We start from the raw sequence: 16,327 nt of genomic DNA, 5'->3' as shown, positions 1-16,327 counted from the left end.
AGGCTTTTCGCGGGCTCCCGTTGCAAGTTGATGCTGGTGGCCAAGCCAGCCTTCCGTTCCTCCTTCCCACCTGGATCCTTCCTGTCCCCTTTGCCCAGGATGAGAGGCAGCTGATCCTTTTGCACACCGGTCTTGTAAAAAGTGTGTAAAAAAAGCTGCTCCGACTCCTTTTCCCATTATTACTCTGCATTCAGCCACAAAACCTTTCAAGGGGATTTGATTATGAAGACCGGCTCCTTGTGCTAAAGCCCAGGCGAGGGCAGGATTGTCACATCAAAGGGATTTAGCCAAGGTCAAGAGATAAGGCCGAAGTGGCTTCTGACATAATCTCCAGAAAACAACAGGCTTCTTCTAAAAGCAAGCTAGTTGTTAACCCCACAGCATCTGGGGCGGGTCAACCATGAAGGGCTCCTCTACCATCGCTTGACCCTCTTTTCGGTCCTCAGCCCATCTCTGGAGGGTGGGGAAGGGGGTTGCGGCACCCAGCAAGGAACCTTTTCCTCCTTTCAGGAGAGATTTTGGTTTAGACTTCTTTCAAAGCACCCTTTCTGCAGGAGAGTTCGAGGTCTTTTTCTCCTACACACCTCTGCTAAACCTCGTTAAGGAAACCTGGTTATGCATTTCCCAAGGAGTAAGCTCTTCCATAGAATTTGAAAATCCAAGAACTGCCCTACCAGGGCAAAATAAATAAATAAATAAATAAATGTAGAAAATCCTGGTTGGTTCATTTTCTGCCTCTTTGGTGACTAAAGTGAAGAAGAGAAGCTCATAATGTTGCTTTGGGCCATGTTATCACCTGTTAGCTTCCTCAATTCAAGCTATTCTGCTGCAAATGAAGTGTGAGGTGCCAGCCTTGTCCAACAGACACACACACACACACACAGAGTTTCCCTTCAGAAGGCCTCTCTCATTTTTGAAAACTGTCAACTTGCAGAATGTGGTTGTTCTGCAGACGGGGCTATCTTCATAGGTCGCCTGGCAAAGACAATAGTGTCCAAAACAGAAGCACGCGTGTGTTGAGAGGACATATTTCCTGTGCTCCGAGACCATAATGAACCATCACATTATTCCTTAACAAGTGTTGCAGTCAAAACAGTAGGATATTGTTTTCCCCTCTCAATGCCTTTTAGGAGAAAACATTTTTATCTAGTTGTTGTCACTTCCCACACAATGAAACAATTCATTTTCCCTCCTTCCTCTTTCCCAAGGCAAATACAGCTGAAATAACTTCTGGACGACGGAGAGAGAAAACTTCGTATTTATTATAAAGATGCGTAACAGCGTAAGCTTCCTTTCTGCACCTTTTTTATAAACGCCAAATAGATCCATCCATCTCTCAGGCCACCTATTCCGATTCTTTTACATGAAGAGGAAAAAGGACTTAGGAGATACAAAAAGCTCTGATATGAAAAAGAAGAAAGTCACGTCTTAAAATCGTCAAGCTTGAGAAGCAATGTTGTAAGGCGTGAAAGTACTGTGGATTTATTCCTGCTTCAATACACACACGTTAAGGTTGTTAACCCACAAGTCCTCCTATGTGGCTGTTTTGAATGCCCCTGATCACTTATGGCAGCAATTGTGTACTCACTAACCTCAAATGAAGGTTTAGCAAGCTGCTACAGGGGATTGATTGTCTTCCACTGTGCAGGTGGTCAGGCACTGTGCAGGTTCTACCTAGAGTTTGTGTTTTAAAGGCTATTTTAAAGTGCTACAGAATGAAAAAAAAATTGCATATTTACAATCTGGCAGGTTTCATGTATCAGCAAGTACACACACATATTTAGGTTAGGAAATGAATCCTATCATGTTTCCTTGTAATGTATATCGTGCCTATGTTAGGTATTTCCTTCTAAGTGCGCCTGGTTGTTTCAGAGCCCAAAATCCATTCAAATCTGCTGATTTAAACAGAATAGGTTTTCCACTTCTTTCCTAGATCCCAAATAACTCCCAGCCTCTTGTATGTACAGAGTCAGAAAAATTGCTGGGGAAGGAGAGGAACTGCTATAAAGTTACACCACCCGTTAGAGGCAGATGAGGCTTAGGCCATCTGGCAAAGGTTTCTGCAACAGAATGGCCCTCAGGTGCATTAATACTATAATTCCCAGAACAATTGGCAATTTAGGTTGTTATAATCCTGGCATCTGGGTCAAAGTAGCTTGGCACCCAAAACAAATTCCTGCCCTTGTCAAATTGTATAAATTCCCTCTCAGTGAACAGTCCTGGTTCCTCAGAGGTCCTCGGAGAGGCCTTACCCAACTATTCAGCTCCTGCAAGGCAGCATCTGCTGATGGAGAAACACCTGGAGAGCAGAGGTGAGGCTTGAAGTCCTAACTGGTGCTTTGATCTGTTATTGGGAGAAGAGCCCAAGCGGTTCTCACACTACAAGCGCAGTCTTTTGGAAGAGGGAAGGACCAGAAAACTCTTGGCCCCTTTGAAGCCACGGATCTTGTCCTCAGCTTGATGCTAAACTACTTTTCAGGTGCAGATAATAACATTTAGCTTCTTAAAGATGCAGAGTGTCCTGAAGGCGCCCTTGCTCATGGGCACGGAACATCTGGTCCTCCAACGGCTTTTCCATGTCCTGCCAGAAGCGCTTTGGAAAGGAGGAGCGGACTGTTCGATCCATGATGGGCTGCAGGGGACGGAAGTTGTCCACCATCCTCTTCTCGTCTTCTCCAGCCTGACTAAAGAGCAGCATCCGAAAGACCTCGAGCTGGAGAGGAGAAACAGCAGTCAAAGGAAGGGAGAGCAAGGAGATGGGACTCTCATGGGTCCTCTGAAGAGCTCCTGGGAAGGACTCCTCCTTCTCAGCCAAGACTGGCCGACAGGAGCCTTCAAATGCAACAAAAGCATTTGCAGCATAGCTGAGAATCTGGAAGACGCAATGGGATTTCTAATTTTTTTTTTTGCATTTTTATCCTGCACATGAATTCTACTCTGGATTCAACTACTCCCAACTCAGGATCCAGGTAGCTGCAATATTTAAGCTAGATAGGCCGGAGTAGAATGGCCGTCACTACCAGCCACGATGGTGGACATCCAACTTTCTCCATCCTGCTGATCCCAAGCCAGCTCAATCCTCTGCTCTCCGTTTATCCACACAAAAGTACCTTTACGTATGTTGGAATAAGGAGAATGGTTAAAGTGGGAAAACTGACTCAGCAGGAACTTGCTCTGCCACATCTATGGATCAAATTTCAGCTCATCTTCTATTTCAACCTGGCTACGTTGCATCTCTTTCACAAGACAATCCTGGATGAAGCCGTAACATCATTTGTTTAGCTACGGCTTGGCCTGATGTACAAAACCAACCATTGTTTATGACTTGCCCTTATACCCAGATCAAACCACTAATCTTTGTTCCGTAAATTATGGTTGGAACAAACCACAGCTGAGGGGGGGAATGTGAAGCCTGTCCGTATATTACTGCTAAGCATGATTTCAGATGGCATGGTTCCTTCCCCTTTCTCAAATCTGGTTCCCCTTTGACAGACCTGGTCTTCATCCACCTCAATGGCTTTCTTCTTGATGATCCAGGTGACCGACTCTGAAAGCGGAGGGGTGGTCAGAGATCCCGAGTAAGTCCAATAATCCGGACATGAAGGCAACAAGCAGGAAGGATCAAACTCTTCCAGTTCAACCAGAGAATCCTAAGAAATTCCACCAACAGCAACACGGTTAGTTTGGGACAGCTGTAAGGTGTTCCCTGTTTGCAAATACCTTCTTGGGGTTTTGAAACGTAATGTCAGGGTTCCAAGTAATACACCCATAGCAAACAGAACTCCAAGGCAAGCAGGTTCCTCAAAGAACAGGTTTATTGGATGTATCATATTGGCACAGACTGGTGAAAACTGACTCTAAAGGTTCCCACGGTTTCCACCTAATTAAAAGTTAAAGTTTTTTTCCCCCCTTTCCCCAAACAACCAGTCACATGGTCCAATCCAAGTGCTGTCCGGTTGCTTGGAAACTTCCCTCCTCCTCTCTTCTGCCACCTGTGGGAATGTCCTTGGTTCTCAGGGGGAAACTATTTTGTTTTGGCTACAAAACCCCAGCTATCTCTATCCCCCCCACCATCTCTCAGCTCCAGTGTGGCAGCACTGAAGCTTCCAAGATGGCCTCAATCAGGCTAGCTTCAGAGTTGACACATAAGATTATAAAAATCCCCTTGTGTGCCCACTCATCTTTCTCGTGCTTCTTCCACTTTTAGGAAGCAAGAATTAAAAGGCAGTACTCTGCTTCCTCTGAGTAGATAGGGCATTCCAGGCAAGTAGGAAAGAGATCAACTTCCATCTTACCTTGTATTTAATGGACGGCAAGGCATCTACTAATTTCTGCAGGCCATTATGATTGGCTCCAAGCTGTCAAAGCAAAGATAAGTTTTGGATTCAGATCTAAAGATTTTGTACCAATAACATCTTTACTCCTTGATAAACTTTAGGACAACAGGGTTTCTGATCTCCCGATCCCACCCATTTCCCCACTAATGGCTTCTCTGAAAGACCACCCAAGAAAAAATCCCAAAATAAACAAAGTCACTGGCTCTCTGCAGAGAAGTTCCTTTTTCGGTTGCACGAAGGACTTAGAGCCAAAGTTGGCCTTCTCCTCCCCCTTCCTTCCCACAGGTCTGTTTTTGTCTCTATTTATACCTTCCTTCCTGTATCCCCACCCTGACAGTTTGAGTATAAAATTGGCCAGGTCCCCTGATTATATTCTGATGCTGTTATTGCAGTATAAACACACACACACATATCCATGCAAATCCACAAAGAAATCAAAACAGAGTTACTTAAATGATGCTTATTGTGTAAGAAAAACAACAACAGATTGGAAGGAATAATAGGAAAATTGCCATTTTTCCACCATCCGTCATACCTTCAAAAAAACGCCGATGACAGCCAAACCGTTCTCGTCCATTAGAGCTTCTTCGAAACTTTCAAATTTGCAGCAATTCCAGTGAACTAAATGCAGCTGGAAGGAACAAGGGGAACCCTAAGTCTTTTCAAAGAGGGGGCATCTTGGAAGACGATGCTCTGGACAGCTCCAGGGAGCCACAATGCCCAAAGCTAAGAGCAGTTGCAAGCTGTGAAGCCATTGGGAGTGGTAAGACCCAAAGATTGGTTCCTAGGTGCAGAATGAGATGCCGCTTCTCCAGAAATTAAAATATCTCTCTGGACCACCCTTGGGGGAAGAGCCCATCATCTCATTCACCTTGCAAGCATCCAGGGGGCCATTCTTATCTCTGGAGAGATGATGTTCCAGAGAGAGGGAGCCACCATGGAGAAGGCTCTTCTTCTGGGTCCCACCAGGTGTATCTCCCTCGGGGATGGGACCCGCAGCATTCCCTGCCTCCCCGATCTTCACCAGGTCTTCCTCTTACCTCAGCTGGGAACACCTGGCAGTCCACAGTGTGCTCGGAGCCCCATTCATTGACGGCCCCCCAGTGAAAATGGAACTGCTTCAGCCGGTAGTTGTTCTCCAAGGGACCTCCTGTTATGACTATCGTGGAGAAAAGGCATGCCTTCAGTGGGATGGGGGTGTAGAGGAGGGGTCTGCGTCATTCACAAGGGGAGCCTGGATTCTGGACCACTTGTTAATGGCTTCAAACCATTGAAAGGCCATTTTGAGCTTACGTTATCATTTTGAGGATTCACACTGCAAAATAGTTGGAGTGGATACTGCAGTGTCTAATTTTGATAAAGGGGGGGGATGAAAAAAGCCTCACTGGGTGCCCACCTGTAAGGAATCAGGAAGGGGACCTTGATGGTGACAGGCAGGAATGCTTGCCTAGGGAAAAGGGGCTGAAACGTGTTTGAAGTCCAAGCAATGAGATTACATTGGGAAGAATTCAGGCAGACACCTCCACAATTTAATGAAGTATAAGTGGGGGAAAGACGTCCAGCACAATTTGACTTGCAAAATTATTGTATTAGAGCCCATCTCAGTAAAGTAGCCTTTATTGATGAAATCAACTCCCAGTCTGGTTTAACTAAGTGAGGCTGATACCATACAATTCTAACTCAAACAAACATTGGCATTTTGGGAGAAATTTTATTTGGCATGTCACGGATCTCCTCTGCTTTGCTGAATAAGCAGCTCTGGACAGAGGTAGCACCAAGATGCTTACATCCCCAGAACTAAAGATAGAGTCTTCATTGATCCATGGTCTTTCCAGAGATATTTCTGGAATATTAGTCACCATAAAAGCTAGAAAGATTCTCAGAGCCCAGCAGTCAAATAGACTTCTAAGAAAGCCAGGCCTGCAGATGATCAGGGTGTCATTGTCCAATTCAGTACATGAAAAATCTTGGACACTGTTTTTAACAACACAGCCTATCGATGTCAGGTGTGTATTCTGATCTCTTCACCCAAGAAAAATCAAAGCAAAACAATTGACATTTGATGCCAATCCCAGCAACAGTTTTATAATACATTCCTTGCTTTGGCAGGGAAATTGGGAGCAGATCAATCTTCAACTGTCAGAAAGTGATGTTTTAAGCAAAGAAGCCAAATTAAGACTCCCTGGCTTAACCTTTTCTCCAAGGAGAAGAGAACAAAGCTGGAAGGGTTAAATTTTGGCACACAAATCCATTTTCATCCATTCCAACCGTAGTTGCATCTGTGAGATAGGTTTATATCTCAGGGTTAGAGAGATATAGAAAAGAATATCCCGAGTCCTGGAAAGTCTAATATGATTTCTCGACAGCTGGCAGAACCAAAACAGCGTTTCTCCGTTTCCTGTTTTTTCCCCCCATTTTGAGATTCTCCGAGAATGACGGAAAAGGCTGAGCATGGCCGCCCTCTCGTGGACACCAAAGGGTGCGCAGAATTTCAGAAGCCAAAGGCAGCTATTTACCTTCAGATCTGACCCAGAACCAGGAAAAAACTTGAGATGCAGCCCTCAAGCCACATTCCTGATGGGTCAAATACCAGAAGTAGATCCCAAGCTTCTAATTAAGGTGGGGGGAAGTCACAACACAGTGTGGGTTTTTTTGCTAGCTTAAGCTCCTGGCAACCTGCAAGGTTTCCATCCTTTGGGGATGAAACTTCGCATTAGCATTTTGGAAACCCTTCTGTCTGCGAACCACAATGTCCTTCTCTTCTACACTTTCTACCAGTCACCAGATGGCAAAAATACCAGCAACACACATCATCCCATATTTTGATATTTGTCCCCTAGCTCTGCTGCCATCCTGTGCCCGCCGCCAATCTTCTTTCATCCTGGCTACAAATCTGAGGGCATTTTGTCCAGTATCCTGTTTCTATGCCCATTGACTTACCTTCCTGCACTGTCTTTCCTTCTCAACTTTAGCTTTAATCCACTTTTCCTCTTCTCTAATTTTATTTTCCTTGAAGGGCAGAAGCAAGGAGAAAGAAAGAAAGAGAGAGAAAGAGACCCCAAAAACTAAAAGAAGGAGACAGCACTAAAAGTAAAGGAGAAAGAAGAGTGAACATAAGCATTTATGTTTCTGAAAAACAACAAAAAATACAAAGGAATAAAGGGTGCAGTAAAGCAGTGTTTCTCAAACTTAGCAACTTTAAGATGTGTGGACTTCAACTACCAGAATTCCCCAGCTAGTCAACCAATTCTGGGAGTTGAAGTCCACATGCTGGCTAGAGAATTCTGGGAGTTGAAGTCCACAAGTCTTAAAGTTGCCAGGATTTAATACTTGAGCTGCCTGACACTGATTCACAGACTAGATTGTTCATAATTGTGCAAAGCCATTAAGGGGTTCCTTTAATTTCTGCCCCAGGCAATCCTGTTCCTGTTTGATGGAAATAGCATAGCTGTAGGAGCACCAAACGCATAGTTTAAGTCAGCCAATAAAGTTGACCTTTTATTTCTTTCTTAAAGAGAGAGAGAGAGAGAGAAATAAGGCCCATGCAAAGCTTGGCCAGGTACAGGATAAAATATTTCCCAAGACCACGAGAGCAGAACAGGCATTGCTTAATAGGGAGGCCCTATCTTTTTCAGATCCTTTCAGGTGCCTTATTCAGAAAGCTTATCTGTCAGCTGAGTCAAGGTGATAACCGGCGTTTACATTTCGGTAATATAGATTGCCAAACACCTTTCATCAGACAACAAGCAGTATGAAACCACACAGAGGGCATCTTGTATTTACGGACGCAAAACGCAAGGTAAAAGCTGAACAAAGGGTATCGGAGGTTTTGGAAGAGTGCCCTATACTTAAAGAATGATAATTAATTTTTTAAATGTTAGCTAGGTTGCATTTGGAAGGGAATTTTAGCAGGCACAACAAATCCGGGGAATTGTACAGAGAAAGACCCAGCTGCTTTACTAGACACCCCCTTGGCTAATTGGGGCACAAGCAACTCAACCTCAAAATATATGATGCAAAGTATACACCTACACACCCCTAAGTGTGACCGTGTCTACTACACTTTTCAGAGTTATTTGGATTTTGAAATCTTTCTGCTACCGGCACAAATTCCTTTTCAAGTCACTGCTTCTATGTTCAGCCTCTGAAAACTCACCGCACATCTTAAGTTCAGTTGCTCTTACTTGATTTATCTGTGGTGTCCTCAAACTCAACCAGGAAAGAGTATCCGTTGTTCCACATGTGGAGACAAGTGTCCGGGTCGTAGCGGATTTCCAAGGGTTTCAGGTGAGGGTCATAAACGCTGTCTCGCCACTGGATATTGATCGGAGACTGGCGGCTGCCTCCCGGGATGGTAATCGGGCTCTGCCAGAGAGGGTGCACTGGAAGGAGAGGGGGTAGACCAGGGTTTAGCAACCTTGCCAATTTTGAAGATGGGTGGGCTGCAACTCCCCAACCAGCATACTCTAAGATGGATGGACTGCAACTCCCAGAATTCCCCAGCCAGCATGCTGACTAGGGAATTCTGGGAGTTGCAGTCCACCCATCTTAAAGTTACCAAGTTTGAGAAACATGGCTATAGACTATTGAAGAAACATTCAGTCTTAGCAGGTATGAAGTGAATAAAGGTAGCTTTTGCTTAAAGACTTCAAGTTTTCATTCTCCAGGAATAACAGCTCTGTAGGTTGAGGAGAAATTTCAATTTAGTCTGAAATTGCATTTCAGACCCAGGGAGACACCTTGCGAAATGCTGCACTGATGCCCACACAATTTTTCTGTGCCGCCTCCTTTATTTTGCTAAGAAGGGCACTGACTCACTGCGCCTATATAGGATGAAATTCTGTTATGGGCCATTCTCTTCCTTGACGTCCCAATTATCTCTGGGTGATAAGTTTGATCCGATGAGTTTCTTTCTCTTGTTCTGAAATGAGTCAGTGCCCTGGTTAGCAAAATAATGGAGGCGGCACCGAAAATCCAGATCCAGTGAACCAGGTGATCCTTCCCCATGAAAATATCTCCAGGGGTTGAATCACCCTAATGGCCTAATGGCCAAGTGCCAGGGAAACACCCCGTCCTGTTCGTTGGGAGGCAAGTCTGTGCAAATAGATTGAATCTGGGATATGGTGAAGGTAGGAGAATAAACATTGCCCGGAGGTGGAGAAAGACAGGAAGGGAGTTTGGCTTTGGTTTTCCAAACACGGGGAATCCACCCTCAGCAGAAGCAAAGGGAAAATAGCTGGGAAAAGCCAGGGGTGGGGGTGAGGGGAGCAAGGGGGACTGAAGGCCTGGTGGCGGGGGGGGGGGGGAGGAGGAAAGGTTTTCTGATGAAATGAGCTGCAGCTCCCCAAAACCTCTGCCTTGGGACAAACTGGGTGAGTCAAGAGAGGTGCTCTCTTTTGAAACCATCATCTTCTAGCCCAAAGAAAAAGCGGAAACCATCATCACCCCTCCCACCCCTAATCCTTTCTGCCCTCTGGCCTTTCTGAACAGCTGGGAGGGGCTGCTATTAAAGAGGGCAAGAGATGGTGAAGATGGAAACCTTGGATCCCTCAAACTGGAGTTGCTTAGAGGAAGGGGGGGAGGAAGGAAGGAAGGAAGGAAGGAAAAGGGGAAAAGAGGGGAAGGAAGGAAGGGATGAGAGAAGGAAGGAAGAAAACGGAAAGGAGAGGAAAGGAAGGAAGGAGGGAAGGAGGGAGGGAAAAGAGGGAAGGAAAAGAGGAAAAGAGGGGAGGGAAGGAAGGGATGAGAGAAGGAAGGAAGAAAAGGGAAAGAAGGAGAGAAGAAGGAGAGGGAAGGAAGGAAGGAAGGGAAGAGGGTCCCTCCCTCTTCGCCGGCCACTTACCGCCGTCCCGGAGGCGATAGGAAGCGCAGGCACCGAGGCTGCAGCGCCGCGTCCCGCTCCGGCCGGCGAAGGCTGCGGGCGCCTGGCGGAGCAAGAGCGGCAGGAGCAGGCGGGCCATGGTGGCGACCGGCCGGTTCCGGGAGGCGCTGCGCCGGGTCGCTCCGCCCGCCTGGACCAGCCGACCCCGGCGCGGAGCTTCTGGCCGGCTGGGCAGGCAGCCTCCTCCGCGGCTCCTCCTCCCAGCTGAGCGCCGCTGCCCGGCCCCAGGTTGAGGCTTCCCGGGGCGGAGCCCGCAGCCCGGCGCTTGCGAGGGTCTCCGGGGTGGGCAGGAAGCCCCCTCCCGCCCTGCAGCCGGCTGGTGGAGAGTCCGTTTACTTTTGGAGTTTTCTTTGCCTGCTCAATGATAAACTACTAAAAAACTTTTTAAAGTGAAAGTGAAGAGAGTGGGGCGGTCGTGGGAACCGTTCCCCGGCTTGACACGGAACTCCGACTGGAAGGGCAGAAAGGGGGGGAGGGGTTGACCCGATAAACCGGACTCTTAAGGGGGTGGGCTGTAGGGGCAAAGCGAGACCAACTTCGGAGAAGTTTCTCAACCTGCTTGAAGTCCTGTGTGGATTTCAACCTCGAATGCTGGCTGGGGAATTCTGGGAGTTGAAATTCACGAGCCTTAAAGTGGCCAAGTTTGGAGACCCCCGCCCAAGACAATGGGACCGTCTTTGGATTGGGGAAAATATTTTTTTGTAACGTTGATGCAGGACGCTTTGCCTCCCCGCCTGCTTTCTCTGGCCTGGACTTTTCCCTAAAAAGCAGCTGCTTCAGTTGCTTATGAACTTCCTTGGGGAGCAGACAACTTCAAGAGGTTGGGTTGGTTCCTGGCTCATTTGGGTGAATTAAGAGATATAATTCCTCCTTTTGGTGGGGGTGGGGGATGGGGGAGTCTGCTGCTTGGTGCTCTCTTTCCTTGCCACCCTTTCTGTTGTGTGGCTGGGCGAGGGTTCATGGAGCCTTGAAAAACAGCCAAAGCATCCCCCCCCCCTCGCCCGGTTTTATTGAAATACGCTTTGAAAAACGGCTGTCTCTTAAAAACAGAGCCTGCATTGATATTTCTGACTCTTTCCTCTAAATAAATCATTTTACTTCACCATCATTTGAAGGGCTGGCTTGCTTGGGTTTCAGGGAATGTTATATTCCAAGGGCATCTCACTTGTGATTGGGAATAAGCTGAACAATACTGTTAGGGGAAGGTTTGCCCGGGCTCTGTGCCCAGCTTGGATTATAAAGAAGGCAGCTTGGCTCTGCTGGTGGGCTTCCACACTCTGTGTGCAAAAGGGCCACTTCTTAGTCCCACTCCACTGGACATGGTCCAGATTGCCATAGGAACATAGTGAGGTCTTGTGCAGAGAGAGCTGAACTGGAGCGGTTTTATTTTAATCTAGTACAGTTTTCTTAACCTCGGCCACTTAAAGATGCGTGGACTTCAACTCCCAGAATTCAGAATCAAGCTGGCTCGGGAATCCTGGGAGTTGAAATCCACACCACTTCAAGCGATTGAGGAAACTACTACTCTAGTAAAATAATGCTTTTCTGTTTTCCTTCGTGGTTGCCCTTGAGAAGTATAAAATTGACTCCTAAAAGGCAGTCTGTCCTTGGGGCTTTTAAAGGAACTCTGCATGCTGCACACAGCTGCACATTAATACCCGCGGCGCAACATTTTATCCTTAGCAAATAAATGACGCTTGCACAATACGCTAAAACCTGTACACAGCCAAACTACAGTGACAAAGTAGAAGCCAAGGTATTACTTGAGGTCATCTTATCTGAACCAGACGCACCATTCTACTCTCATGTAGGTTATTGTGTGAATGCATCCATCATGGTTTGCTGGCCGTGGCTTGCAATTTAGTGTGATGGACGAGCATAGCTGGTTCCCACTACTAATGGGCTGAGGCTTCAGAGAAACCCGAAGACAAGTAAATGCTCAGATTGGAAGGTGGAAATGGATGGGGGGGAATTTAAGGCAGGCTTTTAAAATGGGAAGGCTTTGGAACAGGTCAGGTTACAGGCACAGCGAAGGTTAATTGAAACCACTCCTTATTGTCAAAAGGGCTTTTTCTCGGAGGTGGCTGAGCTGGCAAAATCTCCATGGCAATTCACCCCAAACAGAAAGCAAGTAAGACAACTCTGCGATGGCGCTTGCTTTCTGCATCCATGGAACCACGCAAACGTGTGCTTTTTTTTAGACTTTAGAGAGGGGCATGCACCCCACCCCCCCCACCCAGGTCCAGGGCTTTGGCACTGCTAGATCTGCCCACTTTATAGAGAGGGCATCTGGGGGAGGTTACCTCTCTGCTTTTAGCCTGTTGTGAAAGCTCTCTGTGGGGGTTTAAGCCTTGAGAATCTTAATGGAATGTATAATCTCCAAATAATGAATAAATGAGGAGGATTCCTGCTGGAAGATTGGGCTGCTTCCTATGAGCCTATTATGCTCATTTCCTATTTGTCTTTTTGCATGGCATCCCGTTGTCCAGAACGTGTTTCTCAACCTCGGCAACTTGAAGGTGGATGGAAATTCAACTCCTTGCTGGCTGGGGAATTCTGGGAGTTGAAGTCCACCCATCTTTAAGTTGCCAAGGCTGAGAAACACTCGGCTAGAATGTCTTGGCACAGCCTTTCCTAACCTAGGTCACAATTCCCAGATTTCCCCAGCCAGCATGCTTTAAGATAGATGGACTTCAGCTCCCAGAATTCCCCAGCCAGCATGATGATCTCTTTGAATTGTTCATGAAATGGAGTAGAATAGCCCATCTTTCATGCTAATAATCTGGTTGAAAATGCAGTGGGGCAAGGAATCAAAGGATTCACTTATATTTTTAAATGACTCTTGGCATCTGTTTGAGGAATCCTTTGACAAGGCCAAGTAAAAGGAAAAAAACACATCCACAGTTACTTGCGTGAGTCACACGGTTGTACTAGATGGGAAGAACTGACTCAAAATTTCCTGTGGATTTGCATTCATGCTAAAAAGTTTTGGCAGTAATTATGAAAAAAAAAAAAAACACCAGGGAGAGTAAAATATGAAATGCTAGTATGTTTCATGTGCATGTATCTCTGGCTGTCTATACTGCATTTTGAATACACAGGAATGGGTTTATGAAACTTGGGTCTCTTTGCACCAAGCCTGCTTAGTTTCATGACGGTTGTTTGAATAATCCAGAACTGGCTGTCACTGCAACGGGCTAAGCAAGAAGCTGAGAAACCACGGGATGTGACCATTTGCAGCTGGCTTCAGTTTTTGCTACCTTCCTGATCATATTGTTGTGTTGGTTTTTTTTTTTTTCCCTTAATCTCCGAGCAAAGGAAGAACTGAGTTTTTCCAAAGCTCCTGTCCTTTTCTGTGACGTTTTGAACACTCATTGAGGCCTCAAAGGTAAATAGAAACTGGTCTTCTTAGTTCTTGATGGGACACAAAGCTATCAGTTACTCAGAAAAATAAGAATTCGTTTTGTTGCTAAGTAAGAAAACCACCTCAAAGACAAATTCACAAAGTTACTAGAAGTTGAGCTTAGTTGAAAGGAAGCTTTTAAACAAAAGTACTGGCCAAATGTACTTTATGGGATTTTTAAAAATGGTTCAGAACAACTGCTTTTACCTGAAAAGTATATCTGAAAATAATGTCTTCTTGGAGGCTTTTAAGAAGAGGCTGGGCTGCCACTTGTCTGAAATGATATCGGGTCTCCTGTTTGAGCAGGGGGCTGGACTAGAAGACCTCCAAGGTCCCTTCCACCTCGGTTATTCTAGGTTATTCATGAAATCCTGTTTGTTCCAGTGATCCATAGCTGATCTACCAGTATTTATTTCGAAACCCAGACGGGTTGATTTTCCTCTGGTGAAAATGTTTGTTGGTTTGACTGGAAATTCCGGTTTCTAAAGCCAATGAGGCCCCTTGCAATTCTTGTACACACTTGGTTAATACGCTAAGAGGTCCAAAGGATTTTCCAATGAGTGGAAAAGCAAAACCTTTCAACGGGGCAGATCACCGATATGCCAACGTGACCACAGGTGCACCAAGGTGGGCAGAATAAATAAAAAACTATCGCTCTGCCCGAAGGCATGGTTGGCTATGGCATTGGCTGACCTCTTTTAACTCTACTCCCAGCGACACTTGTTAAATAATGCTGGTTTGCAGCAGGAAAACAAACATGTTCCCACTGAAAAGAGAGAAGACTGAGATTGGGATAGATCCCTTATGCTTTTGCCCAGGTTTAGAGATAAATAATATTTTCAATCACTCTTTGATGTTTTATCACCATTTGAGCTGAGGTTTTCGCTCGGTTTAGAATGTGAAAGCTATTGGTTGGCTTAAATCCATCCACCAAACTGGAAAGGGGAATGTTTTAATCCAGTGCAACAAACAAAAGAGGAAATTTTTTTTAAAACCATTTTTTTCTTTCTAGTCCTCCCGAAATACTCTGTTTTCAAAAATGATTAGTTATAGTAAACGTTGGTCACAATGTAAAAATCTCATTATAGCAAAAAGAAACAAACCAATGAAAACAATTGCTACTGCTCTGATTTCATAAAAGTGCTTTCTCCCACCAGAAACATAGATCCAATGATACCATTCACACAAACGCCAATGGTTTAAATTAAAATCTCCCTGAAAAAGAGAGAATAAAAGCCGGATACTTACAGGAAGAATACCTGTTTTTATGAGTGCAGCTAATCAAGTTGCAGGATCTTCGGGGTGTCAGATATTGTCCCCAGGCAATTTTCGACTTTTTGCTCAAATGGATCAAGTCCCTTATTTTTAGATTGGTAAGAAATATATTCATTTTTTTTAAGAAAAAAAGAATAGATTTGTAGCAAAGGAAAAAGCGCCTTCACCATTCAAACCGACAGATCTAGTGTCAATGTCCTGTTAGGGCAAATGGATTGCCAAAAAAAAAAAAAAAAAAGAAAGAAAAGAAAGAAAGAAAAGGTTAAATTTCAACCTGTCCCTCTGGATTTCTCTTTTGATTGTAGGTTCTGATGCAGGATGAGCCCACTTATGCTCTGCCCCTGTTTTTTGCCCCCGAGAAACTGTCTACCTTTAAGTCCTCTTTCCTCCCACGTAAGAAGAATTTGGAGATTGCAAAGAATACTCCGAATGGGCGATTCTTTTTCCTCTTTTGCACAATCTTCTTTTAAAACATCGCAGTATTTGCTCTGATGTCCTGTTCCCAGAAGCATTTTATGAATGGCAAACAGCTGGCTGAAGGACACGGAGTCTGCAAAGAGGGGAAGGGGAAAGATGACCCTTGATGGGGAAAACAGTTGTTAAGATTAGTGATATCAGACTTCCAAGTAGCTCTCATTCAGCAAAGCCCCCCTGGGAAGCAAAGGGGCAAGAGGAAAATTTCTCAGGTTTTAGCACAATCTTAATATTCAAGAAAGTCATATTCACCACCTCCAGGAACCCCCAAAAGCCCATCTTTAGGGATCTCGTTTGAGCATCTCTCTTCTATAAACCACAAGACAACCTTTGTTCTACTGTCGGAAACTGTGTATGTACAGAGAGTTAATTTTTACCATAAATTATAGACTGGGTTGATAGAATGAGCCTAAAACAGTCCCTAAACTGATAATACCAAGTCTGGACAATGTGAGCTTCAAAACATTGGCTCAGTCAATCTCGTAGGTAGGAACTAGCTGGCCCTGCCCTGCTATTTTAAGGGGAGCCAAAGAGAGATCAACGAATACAACGGCTGTTCATTTTTATTGAAATTTCTGTGGTCTGAAAGATAACATTTTGGTAGGACTGCCTATCCTCGATGGCTTCTTTGAGCTCATATACGCTGCTCCTTGTATCATCTGTGACGGTGACATAGATATGGTGATTAGTCATATCTTCCATTGGTCTTTGATTTTTCAAAGCATCAGGATTTTCTCCAAGGATTGTTGAGTTTGTATGAAGAGTTGAAAAAAATCTGGCTTGGTTATTAGTGCTTTCAATGAGCAACCTTGATCAAGCATTGGGCAGCTTGTTTTTCTACTCCAAGGTGTAATTCCAAGCCTCCAACTTTTCTTCCGTCAGTTTATCTGAGGGTCCGGCTCTTAGAGCCAGTGGTGGGATTCAAGTGATTTAACAACCGGTTCTCTGCCCTAATGA

The 16,327-nt window shown here is 45.2% G+C and overlaps 1 protein-coding gene across 2 annotated transcripts; it reads right to left on the bottom strand.

The window, feature by feature from the left end:
- Positions 1-1,242: 1,242 nt before the first annotated feature.
- CA5A (carbonic anhydrase 5A) lies at positions 1,243-15,065 on the bottom strand. Of its 2 annotated transcripts, none has more exons than XM_034426596.3 (7): positions 14,870-15,065; positions 8,522-8,719; positions 5,378-5,496; positions 4,873-4,968; positions 4,296-4,358; positions 3,495-3,650; positions 1,243-2,713 (listed from the first exon to the last, which is right to left on the bottom strand). In XM_034426596.3, exons 1-7 carry the CDS (start codon positions 15,009-15,011, stop codon positions 2,504-2,506), a joined length of 984 nt encoding a protein of 327 aa, XP_034282487.1. In that variant the 5' UTR covers positions 15,012-15,065; the 3' UTR covers positions 1,243-2,503. The 2 variants fall into 2 exon arrangements, with proteins under 2 accessions (XP_034282487.1, XP_034282488.1); XM_034426597.3 differs by lacking the exon at positions 14,870-15,065 and adding an exon at positions 10,180-11,066.
- Positions 15,066-16,327: the final 1,262 nt, after the last annotated feature.

The sequence above is a fragment of the Pantherophis guttatus genome, chromosome 11 (genome assembly GCF_059756535.1).
Source record: "Pantherophis guttatus breed Tessera chromosome 11, ASM5975653v1, whole genome shotgun sequence".
NCBI lineage: Eukaryota > Metazoa > Chordata > Lepidosauria > Squamata > Colubridae > Pantherophis > Pantherophis guttatus.
The sequence above is the reverse complement of the archived record's forward strand: the minus strand, read 5'-3'. Positions and strand labels throughout refer to the sequence as shown.

What these genes read in the sequence shown, in the direction of transcription:
- CA5A (XM_034426596.3), bottom strand. Translation starts at nt 15,011, where the DNA reads ATGAATATATTTCTTACCAATCTAAAAATAAGGGACTTGATCCATTTG. An exon ending in GCCAGGTGTTCCCAGCTGAG is followed by an intron (nt 4,969 to 5,377) that starts GTAAGAGGAAGA and finishes TGTTCCTTCCAG; the next exon opens with CTGCATTTAGTTCACTGGAA. An exon ending in TTGAGGTGGATGAAGACCAG is followed by an intron (nt 2,714 to 3,494) that starts GTCTGTCAAAGG and finishes TCTCCTCTCCAG; the next exon opens with CTCGAGGTCTTTCGGATGCT.